The sequence below is a fragment of the Heliangelus exortis genome, chromosome 14 (genome assembly GCF_036169615.1).
Source record: "Heliangelus exortis chromosome 14, bHelExo1.hap1, whole genome shotgun sequence".
NCBI classification, from domain to species: Eukaryota; Metazoa; Chordata; class Aves; order Apodiformes; family Trochilidae; genus Heliangelus; species Heliangelus exortis.
This window is the reverse complement of record NC_092435.1, coordinates 13,962,241-13,987,270: the sequence shown is the minus strand read 5'-3', so window position 1 is coordinate 13,987,270 and position 25,030 is coordinate 13,962,241. Positions and strand designations below refer to the sequence as shown.

Here is a 25,030-nt window from a genome sequence, read left to right as displayed (position 1 = left end):
TTTGTGTACAGGAATATTTTTATTTTGTCTTTGATACTCACCACTGAGTTACATGTAGCTCTTTAAGGATTCCTGCATGGATAGTAACTTCCTTTTTATAACTGGATAATGCACAGTTCTCACTCTGCAGGCAAGAAATAAGCTAGAGAGAATGGGTCAAATAATTCTAAGCATATGGTGGGTAAATTCATAGTCATTAATGTTAACCCTGTTAGGGTTACCTGATAAGTAGTTACTACATATTTTCCATAATTTACCACTAATAGCTTTGTGCTAAGGTGTAAGAATATAAATATTTCTGTGAGTATGTAGATGAGATTTGCCATTCCACATTCTGATTTCTGCCATGGTGTTTTGCCTAGGAGGGAGGAAATAAACAAACAAATGGCCAGCCTAAAACTAGATAAATTTGAGTGGATTCCAGAAGGAATAGGGGGAGTTATGCAGTCATCCTGACTGCAAAAAATCCTGTGGTCTCCCAAATACAAATGTATTTTACCACAACTTACTGCAGTACCAAGGCTGTGTGTTTGCCTTCCCAAAGTAGTGTGGATTGCAGGCCTAGAGCCATCATTTTGCATCATGCAAACATGAAAAGAACTTCAGTGAGCACAGCAGCCTGATTTACTGAAATGCTGCCATCCCAGGGTGGGCATCATGTAGACCCATGTCTGGTTTTGTTTTTTTTAAAAAAAGTGAATAAGGAGGAAAGACTTGAATCTGGAAGTATTTTTAAAAATAAACCAAATATTTCCCACCATATGGAAATGTAGTTGGGAAGCTCGTTCATGATTATTGCCCCTCTGCTTTCAGTCTGATCAACAATATTGCTGCTTCTTGTACATATGCATAATTTGAGTTTTGGTTGGTTAGCCTGGAGATGCTGTCAATTAAAATATATTCAGTTTGTTTATTGCATTATCCTAGAACAAGACTGTTATTCCCATCTCAGTTTTGAGGAAGGGCAAAGATAGCTCTTCAGATAAGAAAAACTGGGCTGTGAGTCTGCATATATGAGTTTATTGAGATAGATCACTATTTTTGTATGTAAAATTATGAAAGGATTTGTACAGTTTTTAGATGTTAGTCCTGATGGATTTTAACTATCCTCATAACACTTGGAGTAGTTGAAATTTTAGTATCACTTCTAATGTTATCCAAATAATCTGTAAATCTCTTTCATTTATATCCCCCTTTAACATATTCAAAGCCCAGCCAGCATGTGACATTGCTGTTAAACTGAAAAATAATGGAGTATCCAGATAGCAATAATACTGGAAGCTGCCTCCTCTGGTCAGCTGTAACCATGGTATCTGAGACATTGTCCAACATTTTTTTTTTCCCCAGAAAGAGGTTTTATCAAAATTCCTTCTCCTTTCCTGTTGCACTGACACCCAAATTCGTTTCTTACGAGTTGAGAATACAGAGTTGGATTTTTCTTTACTTTAAAAAAAAAAAAAAAAAAAGAGCCCTTGCTGAAAAGGGAGATGAATGTAGTTCAGAAAATAACAAAAGACTCTGTGTGTTGAGCTGCTATCTCATTGTATAATCCTGTCTCTTTGAAGATTTAGCTTTTCTCTGTAGACCAACAGCATATATAGAAATGGAGGTTTAGAAGCACTGGGCTTTCTAGTGCTCTTCTTGTTTGGTGTGATGGCAGCTTGAAAAAATATATTTGGAAAGTGAATTAATGCATCCCTTGTGCTGGGGAGCTGGGGTGAAGGTATCCTGGTTTTAACAGACCTGGATTTACTTGACTGTGGCAAATGTGATCTGCAAGGTGGCATCTGCCTCCTGGCTAAAGCTCAACCCTTGAGGCAGGAGCAGCAGGTTCAGTATCTGGTTACCAGTGGTGTTTTCCCTAACCTCAAGCAAATCTCAGACCTTGGGTGTATTTTGGGAGCTTTTTCTGCAAAGCAGCAATTACACATCCCCACACATAGCACGTAGATGTGAGCTTCAACACATCACCAAACAGATGACCATATTTCATGTTTTCTGTTGGTATGCTGGTGGTTTTCCACATCACACTCCAGTATCAAATTTGTGATGACAAACTAGCACAAGGTTGAAATTCCCTTAAAATTCCATCAGTGTCCCAGCAGCCATGTGGGTTTCACCAGGGTAAGAAAATCTTTTCACTTTTCCTGAGAAACCTCCTGGTCCCATGTAGCAGCTGTGGTTTGTGTCACCATACACCAAATGCACTTACTTACCTCCTGACCCAACCAGGTTTGCAGTCTGCCAGATAATTTCCATAATTTAAAATACCAGGATGGCCCAGCCATACATTCAATAAAAACCACACGAACAAGATTGTTCTTGATTGTATGTAGCTGGAAGATGGTTTCAGGTAACACTGGAAACCAAATGAAGCAAGAAGTGAAGAAGAATGCCATGGTGGTATAGAGCTCCTCCAGGCACACGTGTACACATAAACATATATGCTCTGTATGTTAAACATAACAGTATTGCCACCTATTGATAGAAATTTAAACTTCACGTGAGTATTTAGAATAGGTTTTTTCCAACATAGCTAAGGTCTCCTCCCTCTGGTGAGACTGGCAAAGGAAATGTCTATTATTTGTGGAATAATAGCCCTTACAGCCTCTGATAATACCATAGGGTTAGAAAGTAATGGGTGCTGTTCAGAAACCAAAGGAGGTTAAGTATTATCAAAGAAATGTAAAGCTGCTGATGCTTTTACATAACTTAGATGTATGATCCCATTGGCAGTGGCAGCTCTTTGATGAATGAAGTTGATGATCTGCACATTTCAAGCTTATCTCTGTAATTTTCACAGGGGAAAAAAAATGAACAGTGGAATTACTAGCTACGTAAATTGAGGCAATATTTATAAATGTATGGCTGCTTAAGATGTACTTTGAAAATGTGTTCAGAGTCAAGTTGTTATCTATTAGTTAGATTGAAGAGGTGATAAGGTTTTATTTAGAAAATAAACAAATTACCATTGGCATGGAATATGGTATTTATGGTGAAAAATGAGTATTATTTGGAGAAGAAGAAGTTGGGTAATTTACATTTTTTTATGTTTGAGAACACTATTTTGTTCTGAAGAAAAATGATTTTGTTCTCAGAAAACAAATGTCAGAAGTTGTCCATATATACTCAGAGCATTTCAGTGAAAAATGAATGAGGGAAAAGTGAGAGCTGATTTATAGTTGGAGAAAAAAACCCTGACCACTGAAATATTGTTTGCATGGCCATTAATACACATACACACATCTGCAATTACCTGGTGTTCTCTTAAGCAATCAATGTGTATTCTAAGTTAGGGCTCTGTCCAACATTTATTACCTCTAGAATAAGCCCTCAGATTTTGGGAGTGTGCTGTAAAATCTATGATCATGTTTTGCCTTCCCTGACACACACAGTTTATTTTCCTGAATGTTGCTTTGTTGCAAATTATCCAGCCTGTGATGGCCTGGGGAAAAGTGGGTGTTTTCCCTGAGCTTCTCCCACGGGTTAACCTGGAGACAAGCTAGAGCAGAGATATTTTTCCTGACCTGTTCCCATTTCTTTCCAGAAGTTTTTTTTGGGCAAAATTTTGTTTCCTTGGGGAATCCTTGGGATTGTGCAAGACCTAAAGTGTGTGTACCACAAAGGTGATTTCTGCATAGGAGGCAAATCTGATGGATCTGAACAAGTTTCAAACTCCCTGGGGTGGCACTGTGTGGGGAATAAGCACAAGACTTTTGCTTGAGGTTTTGAAGACAGAATAGTGGCATCCCTTGTCCTGCTGTCCATAAAAACCTCTGCTTGTCAGGGGATTGACCCTGGAAAAAAATACTGTCCCAAAACAGTTCTTAGTAGTATTGTGTCCCTTTTCTTCTTTCAGTAAAATGCTGCTTTTCCATGGCAATTGCCCTCTGACAGTCCTAGGCAAATAATTACCAGGATTCCCAGGTGTTAGTAGCCTTGGCTTGTGTTCCTGTCCTCTTGCATGAAGGATGTTGAAGGATGGATCCTGTCTCCAGATGCACAGGGAAAAAAAAAAAATCAACCATGCCCGAGGTATCTTCCTTACCCTGAGTTTAGCAGTGAGAGCATTGCATAGTTTGTAAGAGCAGGCAGTGATGGTCTTGTATTTTCCTATATCTAAATGCCAGACTGCATATTCTGAAACCTTCAAAGACTGTTTGTTTATATTCCAAAATTGCATATTCTTAAAATGGGGTTTATTTCATTGTAACCTGAGCAGGATGATTTATGAAAAGTCTGCATAGGTTTTTTTTGCTCCAGTACAGGAGCAACACTCCTGTTGCTCTTTCTGGTGAAGCATAAGCAAAAATTAACTTGTATTATATACAATGAGATCTGAAATGTGGAATGTTATCCCATATTCCTAACACCTTGTGTAGCAGTGTGCAGCCATCTGAACTATATATAAGCATATATACCTTCAGTTGGACTGAGTGGGACCAAGAAGGCACCTAAAATAATTGAAGTGAAGCAAGAGAAAGCTCAGAGACAACAACTGAGAGGTGTAGAAAGTCAAATGGGGGAGGTGAAGGAACCATTGGGAAGAAAAGCATTTCTAGGGTTTTGTATACAGAGCTATATGGGTGACAAATATTAATAAATTCTAAGAGTTGCTGTTATGGATATTCTTTGTAAAAATCAAGATGCATCAATGTGGACTGCCTAGGTGGCCCCATAACGTTGTTCCCATGGCAAATGTCAGCTATTAGATGGCACAGGATTTGTGACAGCAAAGACTGAATTCCACAGCAGAGTTTTAATCTCTGCTTGTAGTTGTGAGGAGTTTGGTACCCAGACAGCAGCACATCAGACTCAGCAAGTCAAGAGAACTGTGTAGCCTTATCACTGTCATTTGTCAGGAGCTGATGGGAAACATCTGCATGGCTTGTTCAATCTGGTGACTGTGTGTATCCATCCAGGCCTAACTGACAAGTAAAATGCAGGCAATAATATTAAACTGTGGGAATGACTTCTGCTAATAAGGCAATCTGAGTTACATCACATGGGCTGTACACAAAGACACTTGAAACAAAATGGTAGCTTGAAACAGCTCTGTGCTATTTAGTCCCCTTACTGTCACTACAGAGGAAGGTGAAGCAGCACATTTGCTTGAAAATAGTTCAAGGAATAGGTAATATGGGAAGATTTTTTGTGGTGGTGGTGGGCACTGACATTGTTTTAAAATGCAGTCTTGCTTTTTGGTTTGGGGATGGGGGACCAGGGAGACCTTGACACTTGGCTGCCCTACAAGTTTTTCAGGCTTGTAAAGCATCTTTTTGTAGGAGTTGATTTAGTTTACTAGGAATATCCAGCATTACAATGTACTATTATAAGTAAAAATAAGACTCCAGAACTAAAAATGGTTTAAAAAATTTTCCTCTAATGTAGTGGAAAAAATTATCATACATATTAATGTACAAGAGGTGACATTTCATGCATATTTTTTTTAAAACAAAATTATATCACTGTTCATCATCAGACCTTTAGGAGTGTTGTGTTCAGACCTCAGTGCAGTACTTCAAGGCAGGGAAGCCTTCCATGAAGTGGGAGGAAAGGTTGAGATGTCTTCAGGCTGAAAGGAGAGGTGCAGAGGGGAACATAAAATATTGCAGACATAGGCTGCCTATAGAAGAGGTGTGGTTCTGAAATTGTGGGGTTTAATTTCTTTGCTAGCACAAGAGGCTGCTGCTAGGAGAAAGGACTCTAATATATTCCTATAGAACTAACCTAGTTCAAATTACAAGGAATTTGAACACCCAAAGAAGTATGTTTGTTGTGAGAAAAAGGAAGAACAGGGCAACAAATGTTGCCCTTGACAGCTTGCTTGAGGATCTGGATAAATCTCTTATTAGATTTAGCAAAGATATTTATTTCCTTTACCAAAATGATAGGTTTCATGTCTTGAAAGGGAATATACAATGGAAATGCTTTATATCATATTATCCACTTGTGGATTAAGCTTGCTGAGCTGCTGGAAAACACTGTGCTATTCCAGAGTTCACAACCTTAATCTGATTAGGCTGTTTCTGATTATTAACTTGGGCTTCTTTATTTGTGTATTTTAAATCTGGAAGACCTTAACTTCTTAGGAATCTGAGATCAACCTAATCCTTATAAAAGAGCTCTGAATTACAAAATCTAAACCAACTGTGGAGTTCACTGGTTAATGTGGCTCAATCAGAAATAATCCTTCCTTGGCTAGGAATAGAGGGGACTTGTTACTGAACTGAAAAACCTGACAGTTGGGAGCATGGTTTTTTATTTCTTTAGTTACATCTTTTGGAATAATATGGCCCTGATTAATGACTTGTGGTTTTTTCTTGAATCAATCCCTGTTTTCCGGGCAGGGTACCTGTCAAGGGCAGAATGCTTCAGTTTTTACATGATTATTGAATGTTCCAGATAACTTTCCACAAATGTATTTATTATTACAGTTTAAAGATGAAATTTGTGAGATGAGAAGTAGAATTTTTTAGCTAAAAGTTTGAACTTTTAGCTTTTCAGGTGAGCCACCCAGATCACTAATTATATGGCTTTCTCATCCTATCAATGCAGGCAATACAGAAATTTATGCTAAAAGATTTATTATGAATACCAGTATCCCTAGCAGGTCCATTTTTTAATTTTATGTGCTCATGAAACTCTATTCTGTGTTAAGTTTTGGTTGTTTGTTTAGATGTTAAAAGGTGTTTGATCACTATTAAACATTCATTGAGCTTTTCTCATCACCATTTGACGTAGCAAATGATCAGAGTAGCTGATGATACAGAGTGGAAATTTGTTAGGTAAACATATGGTACTTCTATTTACTGAAAGTTAAAGACTTAAATTAATGATAATGTTGATTACATTCCAGATTTCAGCCACAGTATTTATGCTATAAGAATTCAATATGTATTGTTTTCTTTTATGTTAAACTCCTCAGGGAGATAAATTTACTCAGTGTTTTGGCCAACTGATTAATTTGGGATCTGTGTGCACCAATGTTTGGATGTTATCCAAAAAAAAAAAAAAAAAAAAAAAAAAAAAAAAAAAAAAAAAAGTAACAATTTCTTAACTCGCTTTTTAACATTTTGTGCACCACACACTTTTGCTAAAATATTGTCAGTTGTTTTCCTTCTACTGAATAGATAAAGGAGAATTTTTAATTCCAAACTCACCTAATACAGTTTGTTATCTGAATTGCTTTTGGACCATAATACAGCTTAAGATGCTTTAAAGCCAACTCACTAAAGTAGTTCAGCCTCCAAACATCTGTGGTTGTAAAGTGGACCCTGTCAGGCTGCTAATAAAACAGGTTTTTTCAGTGTTTCTCCCAGTGCTTTTGTGATGTTTGTCTTGGTTCTCTTATTTGGATTTCAAAGAAGAGATCAGAGGATTATATTGCTGAATGCATGAAGCTTGATTCCACACTCATTTATGCTGCTGTGGGTCAGTGCAGTTCCCATGGAGGTTTAGAGGAATGCCCGTAGAAGAAATGCAGCTTTTAGAAGAATATTTGTGTTGTGTCCTCCCCATCCCCCCCAAAAAGAAGTTTTTCTAACTTTCAAAGTCAACAAAGTGATGAGTATTGCAGCTCCACCAGTTTGACTCAATTTACTCAAGCTTCACTGTGAAACATTATTTACCAGGATAATATTTAGGATGACCTTATTGTGTAACTACCAGGTTTTTAATCTTAACAAGCTCATTTTTCCAATCATAAACTATAAAACTATCAAGTAAGAAAGCAGTCACATTCCAACCATTGTATTTCTTGGTGTCGTTTCAGTGCAGCCTCCTTTTAATTGTGTTTTTTCTTTTACACACAAATATTCCCCTCACCCCCCATTAAAGTGGAGGACCATATATTTGTTTGTTTTGTAAGGTTCTGGTGCCAGGATGCTTTGGACACCTACAAACTTCTAGACACTGTATTTAGGTAAGAATTTTAGGTAGGGTTCTCACTTTAAAGAACAAAAGACCTTTGTGCTTCACAAGATTTTGCAGGACTCCTGGCACTTGACTTACAAGAAGTTTATCAATGTGCTGGTTAAATGGTAGTGTTTAGGAAGGTATTCTTAAGCTACACAGCCTTCCTTCTTTTATGATTATTGATATTATATATCTATATGTAAGTCATACATATATATATATATCATATATCATATATATATATGATATGATATATATGATATTATGATATTAACCTGAGTCATCCTTAATAACAGGTGACAGAAAGCTCCTTGTCACACAGCAAATTGTTGACCCTTGGAAGTCCTGTACACCTCAGAGCAGTGCTGTGAATATTCAGAATTCTCTCTAGACCAACAGTGATGCCAAATGTTTTCTAGGGGAGATTATTTGTGTAGCTGATTGTGAGCTGGGCTGTGTGTGGAAGTCATGGCTTGTATGGTGTTCTTTGGTCTCTGACCTTTCTTAATTTTAAAACACAATACTCCAATGAAGCTGTATGGTGCAGTTTTCTTCAGCAATGATGTTTGCCACTTAGCATCATGTTCTCAAATCCTCCACTTGCTTCCTCGTGGAGATCAGTGGTGGCTTCATTAATGTCACAGCTCCTTTTTTCTGCTTCCTTAAGCATCTTGTTTGTGTAAACCAAAGCACAACTGAGATACCTGTGCTGTGGGTGTCTCTTTGATTTCCAAGCTACCCAGCAAACATCACCAGACATGCAGATTGTTTGCCAGAATAGAGGAGGAGATGGGTACCTTTCCTGTGCCTTGTTATTGCCCACAGGACCAGAGCCTGACACAGACTGAGTGAGTGCACATGGAATATTTCCTCCTGACTTTTTACATGATGCTGTGGTGAGGCAAAACCAGCAGCCAGTATCCAAATTGCAGTGGCAAAGTCTCCTTGCAGCTTTGAGTACTTACAGGTATTTACAAATATTACAAACCAGGGTATGAAATGAAGGCTTGAGGGTTCACATCCTTCCACAAGTGAAAGCAGTTTTTTAAAAAAAATTAAATCACTACCAGTTGTGAAAGGCAGGTGCCCATCTCATAACCTCTGTAAGAAGGCACTTGATATGGGAGAGTATAAAAAAGGATATCCACTGAACCAAAAATAATGCAATTCAGCCATAGGTTAAAGAAAGGTCATTTTCTTGTCTTTTTGGCTGGAAAGAGTCAGCGAAGCCCAAGCATATAATTGTTTTCTGTGACAGTAAAAGGAGCCTTCTGGTGCTTTGGGAAAGGAAAGTGACATTTTTCTTGCTCATGATAGAAACACAGCTTCACATTAAATGTGTATTACAGTGCTCCCAATGTAAATAGGATTAACATGAGCAGAATTGTTATCCACACAATGTCCTTGAGGAAAAATGATTCACCAAGACAACAGCACATCCTGGTATTGAGGCAGGGATAATGATCCTGGTTTTTTTCAGTGCAGCTGGTGTAGAGAGATGTGTGTGTGTGTGTGTGTGTGTACATATGTGTAAAGTCAACAGGCAAGAGCCTCATATTTCAATTTCATCTTTCTCTTTCTTTCTCCTAAAATATTTCAGCTGAAGAAAGGGAGCTGAGATCCATGGGGAGATATTGCAAAAGTGCTAAGGAGAATGTATTCTTTCTAAGTGCTTTAGCAGGGTGGTCACAGTGACAGTAATGTGTCAGGTATATGATGTAGGGGCTTAAGTAACTGAGAGTTTTAAGAATTTACTCCAAAAAATGAAGTGTTGTGCAGTTTCATTTCTCCTACCCAAGGGAGGGTTGTAGTTATCTTGGTCTGCCTTGGTAGTTGTTGGGGATACAGTGGGTATTGTTGTCTTTCTGAAGGTTCAGCTTCTTTCCATCACCTAAACAGGAGAGTAGAGCCCCTTAATTTTTTAGATATTATTTTTTTAGTAGGAAGAATCAGTTGCAGCAAGCTTCCATCTACTTTTGAACTGAAATATAACAGTTTCCAGGTCCTTCAGAAAGCCATAACAAACGTGGCTGAATCCCTATGTCTGTCTTCTCTATTCCACCATAAAGTAAGCATACACAAAAAGAAAATAATTGCCTAACTTAGTTCTACTAACAAGGAAATAAAGAATGAAAATCAAGATTTCAGATGCTGTTTTTAAAAACTGGCACGAAGATTACAGTTGCAATTTGCTATCCTGGAATTGTTTAAATGCAAAATCAATGCCTCCTATTAGAGAATTTTTGCAGAAGAGATGCTACATTTTATGGGGATATTCCTCACCAAGATGGAGGCAAGAGGCTTCTTGTAATGAGAGTACAAGAGTGTCCATGATGCTGACAGAGAATACATAAAAATGTAAATAATGCTTAAACAATAGAGGAAATTATTTCCTGTTTTGAAGTCCAAATAAAAGAGGACCTTGACAACCTTGGCATAAAAGATGCTTATTCTACAAACACACTAGAGGGATAATTGTGTGGTTTTGCTCTTTCCCATTTCCTTACCTAGGTGAGACTCTAGATGTAAAGCTAGGGAGCATTCCCACACTCCAGTACCCACACAACCTGCACTGTTTTGTGGAGTAGGAAGGAAAATGGTATGATCAGTTTGTGAAAACCATAATATTGGGGATGGATAACTTATCTTGAATTAGTCTCTGCCCAGAAGACTCACACAGACTGGTTACAACAGATAGATGGGTAATATATTTCCAGTTTGCACTACAGAAGGCTCTCTGTACTTGCAGGAGAAATTTCTAGCAAACATCCATTACAAAGGATCCTCTATTCAAAGGAGAACAAAGGTTCCACTCGAAAGATCTCTGAGGATTCAAATGTACCCTTTCAGAGGTGACATGCTGATACAAGCCAGTTCTCCAGGGCTTGCATCAAGGCAGAAATCAGCAGTAATTTCAACCCTGCAAGATCATAGCACTATCAGGAACATAAAGAAAATCAATCTGACACCAGCTCAAATAATAGCGGTTCTGGGAGTCACAGTATAGAGTACAAGTCCACTGGGAGGGTCTGCTTGTCAGAACAATGGCACTTGAAGGCACTGAATACTTTGACAGACATCAAAGCAAGAAGAAAAGGAACAGGAAGATCAGTTCTAGGGTGTGATGGTGGCAGGGACACAAATAGCAACCTGAGTGATGCTTCAGATGAAGGTGATGCAGATGTTGGGCTTGGGTCAGGCAGGGGTCAGGTCATCTTGCAAACAGCACTTCAAATGCCTGAAAAGCTTTTTAAGTTGTGACTTAGTAGGTGATACCAAAACTACATCATAATTGATGGCATTTCTTCCTGGAATTAGAAGAGAAAAAGTTCAGGAAACTAAATATTTAGGAAAAGACTGGAAAGTTCACTTGCTGTGTTTAAGGAATAACTGTGGCTTCATAAAATGTCTTACACACTGCAGTGACAACTTGTTTGAATATCTGTATCCTTGCAAGGCATTAAACTATAAATCATATCCCTACTGTAAGTGCAGAAGTGTTTTTAGCCTGGACTGGAAATGAATGTGTTTCTGAATCAATGCTGCTTCAAGAAATCTTAAAGTTGTTATGTGGAAAAAGCAAACTTACTCCAAAAAGTTCATCAGTGTAAATATGAACAAGCCCCAGTAAAGCTGAGGAGTAGACAATGCTATCAAGATTCTGGTAATATTAAAGATAATAATGTGTCCCGTTAGCAATATTCAACTGGAGGTGGTGAGCTGGTGTCAGCGTTTTGTCTCTGAGATTTTTGTTATTTGGGTTTTTCTGTTTTTGCAAATGGAACAGAAAATTGCTGAGCCCCCCTGAGATCAACCTCAACGTGTTGTGGGATGTATTTTAGACAGAAGAACGAAAACTTAAAAGTAATAGAAAAGAAACAAAATAAAACAGGCAAACAAAACCTAAGTTTTTAAAAAAAACAACCAATGAACCAACCAAACAAAAAAACACCAAAGAAAAAAAACCCCACAACCAACTAGTAGTAAAATCCCCTTTTTCTGACTTTACTTACTGTGGTGTCATCTGATCAAAGCTTTTGTCTTGTGGAGTGTGATAGTACTTAGACTTGTTCTTAGGCTTTGATGGTTCATAAATACTCTGATGAATAAGTCTGGTTTGTTCAATAAAGACTTCTTCCTTTATTCTGATTAGAAAGAGGAAAAGTAAAAATGTAGGCAAAATTGTCAGCTGCATGTTTGATTCCATTGCTGAGGCATCACTGCCAATCTAATACCTGAGCTGCTTTTCAGATGTTCCTGGTGTTGATGTCTTGTAAATTATTCTCACATGCCAACCTTATTGTGCTACAAAATTTAAATTGTGATATCAAAAAATAAATAATATTGAAATGGAACATGTTATTTTCAATTCTTGTAATCTCTAAGCTCTTAAATTGGATTTTAAAAATTACATTGTTGTTAATTTGGTCTTACTGGGTCTTAATTAAACACGCTGTTGGAAAAGAGACATTGCAATAGTTATCTCAGTTTGATGATTATACAGTTTGCATTAGCAACAAATAGCCAAAGCACAAGTCAGTTTTCTGGTCACATGTAAATAAATACAGTACTTGCTACCTGTATTTTAAAACAACACACCTTGCAAAGGACAATGCTTGCTTTCTCCTGGATGAAATGAAGATTCCATTTTTCCTGCCTGGATGTACATAGGTGCTTGTCCCCCTCACCTTGCTGTGTTAGATCATCAGGTAAATGATAGCACTTCCATGGTGTATATATGCAAAAAACATTGTGATATTGTTTTACTTCTTTAGTTCAGACAAGCTTCAAGAGTAAAGTATATTTTCTTGGAAGAACTGAGTTATTAAATGGAGTCTTGTGATTTTATATTTTCACAATGCAAAATTATTTTTCTGACATCAAAACATTCATCAGAATGGTGGAGAGCAACCTGAGCTTCTGTTTTACCACTTCCTCTGGATATATTTAGGACAAAGAAACATCTAATTTATACTGGAAACATTCTGAACAATAGGAAGAAGCTTTTTTGTCCCAAGCATACTTGAACATGAGGAGGAGTGTACCTTTCTTCAACTCAAGTCTTTTCTTGAAATGTCTTTACTAAGTACAACTTTGACCATACATCCTCCTTAGAGTATGAAACAACTTCTGAGAGATCCAGATCAGAATAGATCCTGTAATCTCAATTTATGTTCTATAAGCCAAACTTTTTACCCTTTTCCATATATTGTCCCTGCCATACAGTTAGGAATGAAGCTGCAAAGGCATTGGGTGTTGTGCCCATCTATTTGGTACCAAATCTGTAGATGTCAGGCACCTGACCAGTTTTAGTTAAACCCAGACTATTTCTTGTTCTGCAGGATTCCTTGTTGAAGCTTTGAGATGCTGGGATACTTTTCACAGTGTTTTCATTTGAAATCACACCAGGAATTGCCCTGCAATATAATGAGGAGTTGGATTTCCTATGGTACAGTTCTTCAGAAAGACTTAGAGTTCCAGAGGTATTCTGCACCTGGGCAGGATACATCCCTATGAATCATGAATGTACTGTGTCCCACAGCACTAGAGCTTGATCTCTTGTCCTTGAATCTCCATTACTTATCCTCACTAACATCAGATGATGGCTTTCCAGAAGAAAACATTAGGGAGTTGTGTGATTTTTATAGGCAGTGGCAATTCTCCAAGTGCAGTGAAGGGCACATGTTGGCCAAAGATTCTGTGTCACTGGTGAGCAGCTGACATAAGGTATGTTTTTCAATTTCCTTTCAGTCTTGCCATATGCCACTAAATACTGCAACAACCTGACATTCTTTACAGTTTTATGTTGCAGTGATTTCTCTCTGAAATTTTGTATGAAACGGCCAGCACTTTGATTTACTTAAACTGCAATTAAATTTTACTTCAACTGATTTTAAATTCAGATAATTAAATGTGAAAATGAACCTTATTCCACTTGAATGACAGATATAAATGTGTGGAGCCCAGGTATAAGTTAAACCAGCACATCCTCTAGAGAGGATGTTAAACCCATGGTCTGTCCCTGAAAACTCCATATACAGATGTAATACAGGAAGATATGTAAAAATCTTTCTTTTAAAAATTTTCTTTTATCTGTACACCTGTTCTTCTTAAAATGTGCTATGTCCACTTGCAGGAATTACATGTTGTCTCAGTATTTCACAGCCTCAAACAGTGAAATACTGGGCATGCTGTACCTAGTGATCCATATTTCATTATGTCATCTTCAGAAACCTTTTGATGTGTTGATATTTTATGATCCACAGGAAAAAAAAAAAAAATCATGTGAATTTTGAGTTCTCCTGTGTTGTTTTTTAAATTTCTATTTCTTCAATCAGTCTTTTAGGAATTGCTTCCAACTCTTCTGTTTTTAGTTTCCATGTGACTTTTTTTCCTTCCAGTAGAAACTATTATCTATTTCATTCTTCCAGACTTGAGCATTTCCATATTTCTTCCTAGTTCTATCTAATTCCTTTCATCACCTAGAAGCATAACTTGTTCCTGCTATCCTGCTGCTTAGCTGTTTTAGCTGGGATCTTTCTCCCTGCATGTAACTCTTCTGTAAAAGAGAGGACCTGAAGGGTGACAGAGGACTTCCTTTGTTTTTAATACCTAGACAAATATTTGAGGGCTATAGTTTTGAAGGTATATACAAGGTCAGAATTTATTTTCGTGTGTTTTTTGTTTGTTTTTCTTGGTATTGCATTTCTCAAAGGTTTAAATCAAACATTAAATCAAAAATCAAAGCACTTGCTTTGTTTTACCTTTCATATTTTGCAGTTCTGTGTTACCATTGCCTTCAGCAATACAGGGCTGAAATACCTGCTCAGTAGTTCATTTTCAGAAACCAGCAGTATGAAAAGGTAATAAGCAAAAGATGTAACTTTATGAAAAGGGCATATGTTGAAAAAAAGAAATTTAGGAGAATTGAGCATAGGTGGAGCTGGGGTTTGTAGCTGATTGAACAGCCCTCTGAGAATGATGAACAGAATTGCAGGAGGCTGCCTACAGATTTTAGGTTTTTGGTATATGCAAACAAGGAGTTTCCTTATGATGCTTGAACGTCTTAACTGTAATTACATTTTAATTCTACATAGCTTGGTATATCCAAGTATTATCCAAGGATGCTTAGCTAAGGCCAAAAAGGTTACAATTCTCCACGGTTTTGCTCTTGAGCACTTTGGGAAGATCTTTTTCAGGCACATGATACCCATCATCATCCTTATCCTAACCTCTATGTAAGTCTGGATTTAGTGGTAACCAACTGGATATGCCACTGGTGGTCTGGTGGGTTGTTGGTGGGTGAGAAAATTTGCTCATGGAGCATCCTGCTAAGAATTTTCACAAAGCACTCTTGAACTAAGATGGTCTCTGTGGCATGGCTTTATTTGCCTATCATAAAAGGCATACAGTGACTTTTCCTATAAACCTGCTCTTGATTAGGATGTGACACACAGCCTCATCACAGGCTTTCTACAAACCACCCTTATCCTAACATCAGTGGGATCAGAGTAAGCAAGATTCTGGTCTCAGTGGGACATGATTTAGGTGGTTGATAGAAAAGGATTTTGGTGCAAATGAAAGACCCTAGAATGGGCTGACTAGGGAGGGTTTTGATGCCCTGTCCCTGGAAGTGTTCAAGGCCAGGCTGGATGAAGCCTTCTGCAGCCTGGTCTAGTGGGAGGTGTCCCAGCCCATGAAGGGAGGTTGGATGTTGATGATCTTAAAGGTCCTTTCCAACCTAAACCATTCTATGATTCTGTGAAATGTTAAATTAGTTTCTACTAATATGTAAAACATTCATTTAGAAAGTTGAAAAAACATACATTAAAAATGAAAATCCAAATATCCATATATCTATATTAATTCCATTATTTAAGAGGTGATGCTTCACCATCCAGTAGAGGTTTTTTTTTGCATTTGCAGAAGTGTTCATTGTGAACTGAAATGATTGATTTTGTATTTTCAAATATAACTTGGAACCCTCCATATATAGGCTGTAGAACATATAGAAACCACTTACTATTCAGTGTCTAAACATGTATTTATATGTTTAGTAAACATGGTGGGGGTTTTTTGTTTGGTTTTGGTTGGGTTTTTTGTTTTGTTTTTTTTTGTTAAATATTTTATGAACCCTTTCAATGACAGGACAGCAAGGGAAAAGTCAAAGTGCTATTCTCTGTGAGGAGGAAAGCATTAAGACACTTATACAAAGGTCACTTACAGGAACTGTAAGCTTTTATAAGACTTCATCATTTTACTGACAAGGTCAACCTGATATTGATTGCCTGGGTATTTTGTGTAGTTACCTGAAGGCCAGTTATTTGAAGTAACCTGTGTAAACATCCAGGCAATATTTTTTATACTCCTGATCTATTCTAGCATTTGGGGGTTGTTTATTGTGTTGTCTTTTCCAAATAAAATATAAAATAAGGTTAAAGTATTCGATTGCCAGTGTTTAAATTCAAGTCATCATAACACACCATCATTCATTTAATTTAACTGAATTTCTCACTGTAGAAAAGATTAAAGATTTGACCTGATTTTTTTTTTTTTTTGTCGTGTCTTCCTGATTCATAAAAACTTTTCCCGTGGAAAAATTTTACGAAGTATTTTTCCAGTTCTTGCAAATGATTTATCACCTGCCTTCGTACCAGGCCAGGTAGCTGTTGGTTTATGAGACATCAGTGCCCTGAGCAAAAATCAAGGAAGCACAAATTCAGTCCATGTGTGAAATGAAGTCGGAGTTTATTGCAACATTGGACCCTCTGGTGCTGTATCTTCAGCCCTCATGTGAGCCATCAGCTGGTGCTGGTAAAACTGGGCTGGGGTGGGAAAGGAAGAGTTATCCAGGTAAACTGGAGATGTTCTTCCTGCAGGTAGAGAGTGAGCAGGCAACTCAGGATCTGTCTGCTTTACATCTGGATCTTTTGACATAAAGGGTGTAGAGCTCCATGTTAAGTCATGTTGGTCCTGTTCAACGTGCACTGAGGTCAGCAAGTGTTCCAGCCTGGTGTTTTAGTGCTTTGGTGGACAGTGGTGCAGTGAGAAAAGTTGAGCTGTGGCTTCTCAGACAAGTGCCAGCCCCTGGCAGGTTTGTACCTGCAGCTGGCAATGCCAGGGGTGGCAATGGCAGGAGAAGGCAGCAGTCCCTGGGCATGGGGCATGTGGTGCCTGAGGCTGTGATATTCATAAATTGATGGAGGTTTTAATCATTCTTGCCCTTAAATAATAAGGAGTAATAAAATTGCAGCTTTTAAAGGGATGATTCAGCTTTTAAATTAATTTACATTTTAGAAAATACACAGTTACACATGAGGAGATAGCACATATGAGAGTAATACAGTGACAGAGCAGACCTGGGATATATCATGAATTTAATATTATTTGCTTACACAGTTATTTGCTGTATCTATTTCTGCTACAGCCTGTTCTCACAAGAATTGAGGACTTTGAAATGAACAGGCAGTGAGTTTATCTTTTAGAAGAAATTTCCATGGTTTTGTTTCTTTGGGGTTTTTTTGTTTGGTTTTTTGGCTTTTGTGTGTTTGTTGGGATGGGGGAGTTTTTTTGGGTTTTTTTGGCAAGTCAAGGTGCATAAGGACACTAATAATTTTTCCAGTAATGAGCTACATTTGTCAGATTCATTCTTTTGCACTTTCAAAAGTGAGATGTGCCTTGTGTGCCTGAGGCTTCTCACAGTTGTTGCCTTTGTGACAAAATTTATTTCTTGTCCCCTGCATCTTAGTAGAGGCCCTTAATTTCACCTCATTTTCCTCTGCCTTCTGCAGCACATCTCCATTTGTTGTGTCAGACAGGATATATAGGAAGGCTTTTTCCTGTCAGTAGCCATTTCCACAGGGTCATCAGGTAATCTTTTAAGCCAACCTTGTGCTTGTAAGTCACAGCACCTTTGCATTCTGTGGCAGGTCAGACTATTAAAACAGCTCATAAAATAAGTACTTCACTTCTCTGGCAATAATAGGCAATACTGGCAAAGAACAGAGAATTATTTAGGCAAACAGCTTTTGAGAAGCAAACAGTGCTGATTGGTAAGATGTCAGCAGAAGCATCTTAACACCAATTGATACGGGGTGATCGATCCAGAGCACAATCCTTGTGGTCATTGCTGAAGCCCCACAACAAACTTGTCAGATGGTTCAGTCTCTGGGAGGCAGCTCCTCAGTTGGTCTCTGTTTAGTTCTCTTTTTATTGACTTGGGCACTTTCAGGCCCACCTGGTTGAGTGGGAGATGTTAACTGTTTGGTTTCCTTTCTTCCTTTCTTCCTTTCTTCCTTTCTTCCTTTCTTCCTTTCTTCCTCCTTTCTTCCTTTCTTCCTTCCTTTCTTCCTTCCTTTCTTCCTTCCTTCCTTCCTTCCTTCCTTCCTTCCTTCCTTCCTTCCTTCCTTCCTTCCTTCCTTCCTTCCTTCCTTCCTTCCTTCCTTCCTTCCTTCCTTCCTTCCTTCCTTCCTTCCTTCCTTCCTTCCTTCCTTCCTTCCTTCCTTCCTTCCTTCCTTCCTTCCTTCCTTCCTTCCTTCCTTCCTTCCTTCCTTCCTTCCTTCCTTCCTTCCTTCCTTCCTTCCTTCCTTCCTTCCTTCCTTCCTTCCTTCCTTCCTTCCTTCCTTCCTTCCTTCCTTCCTTCCTTCCTTCCTTCCTTCCTTCCTTCCTTCCTTCCTTCCTTCCTTCCTTCCTTCCTTCCTTCCTTCCTTCCTTCCTTCCTTCCTTCCTTCCTTCCTTCCTTCCTTCCTTCCTTCCTTCCTTCCTTCCTTCCTTCCTTCCTTCCTTCCTTCCTTCCTTTCCTCCTTTCTTCCTTTCTTTTTTCTTCTTTTTCCTTTTTTCTTTATTTCTTCTTTTTTTCTTTTTCTTTTTTTCCTTTTTTTTTATTTTCTTCTTTCCTTCTTTTTTTTTTTTTTTTTTTTTTAATGTTGGAGCTTTTTATTCAGTGATATGGTTGATTTGCTCCTGAAGAGCTATTCCATCTCAGCTTAAATGGTTGGATGAAACTCCTGAAGGTTTTGTGTTTCAGGCAAAGATTTCCTGTCTATATCCTATTTCTCCAGAGAGCATCCTGAGACATGGGGAAGGGAAGGCAGGCACTCAACAGGGTTATTCTACCATGCTGATCTTTCCCTCCTTCCTGCCATTCCTCCAAGGTTTTTGTGGGCCTGGATTTTCTTATTCAGTCACTATATAAGAAGCCTTATTCCCTTTTCACACCCTGGGCAGTGTTTTCCACTCTTGCTGAGGAAAGTGATCCTTGCAAAAGTTTTGGGAGAACACCCAGGCAGGAGGTGAAGTTTTGATGTGCTGGTGACAGCTGCCAGCAGTTGTTTCTCAAAAATTCAGTTTCAGAGTTTAATTTAATCTCTGTAGTGCTCTAACAAGAAGTGCTTTATCTTTTGGGTATTTTTACTTCTGTGGTTGCTTTTGGAGATGGTTATTGTATGCTCACAGCTGGCAATGGATGAGTTTAGAAGTCCTTCTAGCAAATGGGAAATGAGCTGATACCAAACTGGGTGTTAAACTTAATTTCCTCTGCTAATGACTTTATAATAATTAAGAAGCTGTGAGCAATTCCTTTTTAATTAAGCAAAATCTCTTGACTTCCATGGGTTTGGTCATCTAGCAATAATATTTACAGCAAGCTTATTTGTTACCTTTCTTTTTTAGGTTAATAGCAACTGCTAGTCTATATAACTTAAAAAAAAAAAAAAAACAAAAAAAAAACCAAACCAAAATGATGCACAGAGCTATGAGTGGAAGTCTGGAAAACTTCACTGAGGGTCAGCATAGCCCCCCACATCTGAGCTGAGACAGGAGATGCAGGGAAAAAAGGGAAAATTGTGTTGCAGACACTTCTTCCTCTTCAAATGTCCACAGAGCCTGAAAGGAAAATGTCCATTTCTGAGCCCGGATGCTCTTGTGGAGTGACAGTGTGGTTTCTTTTGGTTTTCTCTCTGTGTGGTGGTTTTTTCAAGTGTGAAGTTTTTTATCCTTGGTTAAATGTAATTTAATTTGCAGGAAAATACTCCAGAAGAGTGACCTCTGTGGTTTCTAGGCTTCATATTTAAAAGATAGTGGTGTTTTCTCTTGAGATGAATATGCATCCTTTAAAGAAACAGTAACTGCTCCATCTTCACTTGAATTTCAAGTATACATTTTTGTAACATATTTTGTCCATTAGTCACAGTTATTGCTTGTATTATTGGTATAGTGCTTAAGATTTTTTTTTAAAGTTGCTGTTATTTTGATTCTATTTTTTTTAAATATTAAATAAGACATATTCATCTTTCCTGGATTATGATGATATTTACACAGTCTAATTTGTTAATATCAACTAAAAGTAAAATTAGTCCTTTGTGAGCTAAATTTACATATGATCTCTGAAATGGATTTTTTTTTCCCCCCAGGACTATTTCCTTCAGGCTTTCCAGTTGCTTGTTTTCATGACTTTGAGCCCATTCAGTCAGAGATGGAGCAGATGGACTGCAAACCCTATCAGCCACTGTCAAAAGTTAAACACGAAGTGGATTTAACTTACACGAGTTCTTCTGATGAAAGCGAAGATGGAGGAAAGCAAAGGCAATCCTATGACTCAAGAGAAACTCTGAATGACTACAGCCAAGAGCTAAGACTTAATTATAACAGTCATAGCAGAAAAAGAAAAAACATTGAGGAGTCTACTCAAGGTAAATTGCTTCTTTTATCTGCTGATTATGGTTGTTACTTTCTGATTATTTAGTATGAAACAATCTGGTGATGTCAGCAGCCAAGCAAACATTTTGTTTTCAAAGGCTTTCAGTGGCAACCCACTTCTTACCTATTTTTAAACATACCATAGTGGCAGAAATTTAGGTAGCTGGGTTTTTTAAGTAAAACTGCTTTTCTAGAGATCGACAGGTATTCTTGAGACCATCACATAAATTAGCTATGGATAAATATTTTTCTATTACAAGCTACTCATTAATGTTGAATGATTAATTTTTTACTGCCTTTGTTAAGTGAATTTTGGTGTAAATCAATGTAGAGGTTTTTAGGCTATCTCTGCATCTGCTTACAAAGCCTCTGAATAAATTCAGCTCCAATGATCCTTGTAACAAATTTCTAATGATGTAACTAGCCAGGGCATTTGAACACTGAATCATAGAATCATAGAATCATAGAATCCTAGGGGTTGGAAGGGACCTTGAAAGATCATCTAGTCCAACCCCCCCTGCCAGAGCAGGGCCCCCTAGAGTACATTGCAACTGCTGTATTGTGAGAAAAAACCAACAGTTCAGTTTCTTTTTTAGCCCTTTGCATCATCTGGACAGAAGGCTAGGACAAATATTTGAGACCTTACAATGATAGAACTGAGCTTAGGAAAAGCTGCTGGTTGGTTTGAGGTAAAAGCTGAACACTGATGCTAAGGAAATGGAAAGAAATGAGCAGAGTTTTCTGCAGCATTCCCTACAGGCTGCTGCTTGTGTTGCATTAACTCACTTTGTACAGACAAGTGACTTTATCTGTTTCCTTGAACTTTCTCACACGTTTGGCTGGGATGGTGGAGCGTGGACAATATTTTCAGGAATTAGAGTGTGTGCCAGAAAAAATGAAAGTCTCATCCCATAAAGGTAACAGCAACAGTGTTCCATGGGTGCTCACTCCCTGCTCCTCAAGGAAGTGGTAAAATTGATCTGTGATAGTGTGGCAAGTACTTCTCAGCTGAAAATGTTAATACTTATTAAAAATAAAAAACCAAAAGACACACACCAAAAAAAACCCAAAAAACCTGAAACAAAACAAGCAAAAGACCCAATACAACAAAAAGACACCAAAGCAACACAGTCCCTCATCACTCACTCAGAAAAGTCTTTCCTAATTTTCTAAATATGAAAATAATTTTGGTTTTTTTACAGGAAAATAAACCATAGGCTTTTTGAAGCTGGAGGATTTGTCTCCTCTGTGATTTGTAATTTAATGCAAAAATTAGAATAGCTGTGCTACATAGTCCTTCCAGCATTCTTGGGTTTCCTGCAGCTATTCTGTATGAGTTACTTCGGGTTAAGGAAGATATAGCACATTTTTGTAACTGGAAACACTTTAAATGTACCTGTAGATTGCTTAAAGCAAGCACCTCATTACTGGGAGCTATAGCTATGCAAACATAACCCCTGCATTGTCCTCAGCTTTGGAAAAGCTCCTTTTGCAAAAGCTTTTGCAAGGCTTTGCTGGTGTTGGTGTTCCTGTTAGCTGCAGCATCCCTACCTTGGACAAATATAAAAGGGTTGCAATCAGTCTGTTGCAGGCACCAGAACCAGCCTGTGTGTCATATGTTGAATTTATTCTTCCAGAACATTGCCTCTGGAAGCAATAGCATTAATAATTTTGGGAAAATGGTCAAATTAGTGTGCATTTCTGCAAGAAGTTGTCAGGCAGGAACTTAGCTCACTTATTCAGGACTGGCCTGGTAGGAATCAGATTTATGCTTGCTCAGAACAACAAGGATTTCACACTCATGTTGCAAGATGATTTTATTGGCAATCTATGCTCTGAGGTTTTTCCATTGGAATTAATTTTTATGAGGCACTGGATGAATTTGCAGATCTATTTTACAAGCACTGATATTTCTCTTCTCAGAAGCAATACTATCTTGTATTTCTTCAATCTGAAGTGTGAGGCTTGATGTCTGTGTTTGTAGAAAATCACTTAAGCCTATAGAGTAATTTATCAATATGCTGGGCATCACTTAAATGCTTGCTTGCCTCTAGGCACCTTCTATCCTGAATTGTCTGGGTCAGTGCATTATTATTTAATATAAACTGCTTGCTTTATTGCATTAGTGAGCTTAAATGTGTTTTTAAAGATGTTAACTTGAGAATGGACTTGGACTTTGCTTGTTGTACTTGAAATCTCAGTTTTCATTCAGCTTTGTGTAACTGAGTTAGTAACTGCTGTGCTAAGTAGGAGTGGTTGGCTTCCTGGGAATCCATCCCTGTGTCTTTGTTGGGATTTAAATCATTTGGTTTTCCTCTGCCACAAATTGAACCTGAATGTTTGGCCTGGCAAGAAATTCAGATTTGAAAGAGAAAACTGACGGAGCTCCAAATTCAAACAAGAACAAAAATGTTTGCAAAGCTGAGTGTGAAATTTCAGACTTCAGCCACAGTTTAATTTGATTACAGTTCTGGCTGTTTCACAGTACAGGGCCTGAAAATTTGATGGTTGTTTGTGATTCTTGGTAGCTGGTCAATCAATTAAAAAAAAATCAGATTCAGTTTTGGACTCTGAATCTCTCATGAATCCACAGATCTCTAGAACTGGATGGAATTTGCTTTAAATCCATTTTTTTTCTAAAATTCCTTGTCTGAATCTTTAATAGTTTCTCTCTTGCACATCTTAGCAATATATATTTTAAAAAAAGAAAAAGAAACAAACAACAACAAAACGAAAACCCCACAACAATCCCCAACAGAAACAAAACAACAGGAAAAAAATTGAAAAAAAAATTAAAAAAAGAAAGAAAAGAAAAAAACCAAATCAAAAATGCCACAGCTCCAATTTTCAAAGAGTTTTCTTCTGCAAGGAGAGCTTAAGGATGCCATTGCTTCCCACTATTGCATAAAAGAATTGTCTGTATTACAGCTGAAGGGGAACCCCGATTTGTACCCCTGGGCAGTGGTGTAGCTGTTAGCTACAACTGAAAGAGTGCCCTCTGCTCAATGAGGTGAATTAATGGGTTTCACAGTGAGGATAAAATCCATTAACTTTATCCCTGAAAGGTGTGGGAATAACTGAGAAAAGAGACACATAGTAACAGCCAGGAATGAAGTGAGAACGACAAAGGGGGGGGTGTCAATCAAAGAAGTGATGGAATCTGAGAGCAAAAATTTTTCAAAATTAAAAAATTAAAAGAAGCCTATAACAGGAACAAGTGCGGGGGTATCTGTAGAGATCTACTCAGTTGTGTGAACAGAAATACCAATTTAGATGTTTATGGAAACTGGAAGAATTTACATTGGCTATTTAAGCATGGTAGGTTATATAAATTAGAGTGGGCATTCATCTGAATTTAGTAAATAGCTTTCAGAGTAAAATGATTTCTTGTTCATAATAGTGATATATCTCAGCAATTTCTGTGAAGCTTTTCATTATGAGCAGTTTGACTATTTAATTGTTACTATCAATACTGAGGATTTATTTCTATGAGAAGTTTCAGCTGGAATCTGAGATTATGTAAAATCGTTATGCATCAGTATTTATGTGATTGTATAGATAGAAAATCTGTATAAAGCAGAAAGCTACATGGCATGAACTGAAACATTTTCAGAATTCTCTAATATATGCTGTGGAATTGAACTGTTGTTCAAGTAATGTTGGTATTTTGCCAAAAAATTGTGTCCAGTTTTTGTTTGAAAGGCCACATTATGATGCAAATTACAAAAGTTTTTGTTTTCAAGTTTGAAAACAATACCCAAATACAGAATCCTACCAGTATTTTTGTGCTCCTAACAGAACCTGAACCTGTATCTCAAATCTTATTCTTCAAAGAAGATTGATTTATTAGTTGGTTTTTACACATGGTGCAGGTAGAGACAGAAAATCTATTGATTAAGCAATGATTTCTATTCTTGAGGTCTCCTACTTGTGCCCCTCCTGGAGAGTCCAATGCAAGATAAATTGGGTGTCTGGAGTTAACTGCATCAGAAACTCAAAGTTATCTAAGAATTCCAGATTTAACAAATAACACCACAGACTCTTTGAAGCTGAGCTCTTTCACTGGTCTAAAAACTCAAAGCAAGCAGAAACAAAATTCTCCTGAAAAAGTCATAGACTGAAGAATTAGTGTTAATTGCATAATGTGTACATGATAAATTCATTCTCTTAGGCACTGGAATCTCCAAACTGCTTTTTAACTGAAGATATGTAAGACTGGCCTACCTCATCCTGGCAAGAAGATTTATGAAGTAAATTTCTGGCAGGCCCAGTATCACGTAGTTTGGGTATCTTGGCAAACACAGGAAATTAATTCTTGGGAAAAATGGTAAACAGTGTTTTATACTTTAAAGAGATGAGGTAGAATTGGCAGAAGCCCTCAGAAATACTGTTCTTGCTAGCAAACTCATTGGTGGAC

General features: G+C 37.7%; 1 protein-coding gene across 2 annotated transcripts in view; it reads left to right on the top strand.

The window, feature by feature from the left end:
- TENM1 (teneurin transmembrane protein 1) overlaps window positions 1-25,030 on the top strand; it is a 453,479-nt gene that overhangs the window by 202,342 nt on the left and 226,107 nt on the right. For both annotated transcript variants that reach the window (XM_071757633.1, XM_071757632.1), the window contains one exon: window positions 20,328-20,606. In XM_071757633.1, the coding sequence (XP_071613734.1) occupies window positions 20,390-20,606 (217 nt within the window). In that variant the 5' untranslated portion in view covers window positions 20,328-20,389. The remainder of the gene's footprint in view (window positions 1-20,327; window positions 20,607-25,030) is intronic.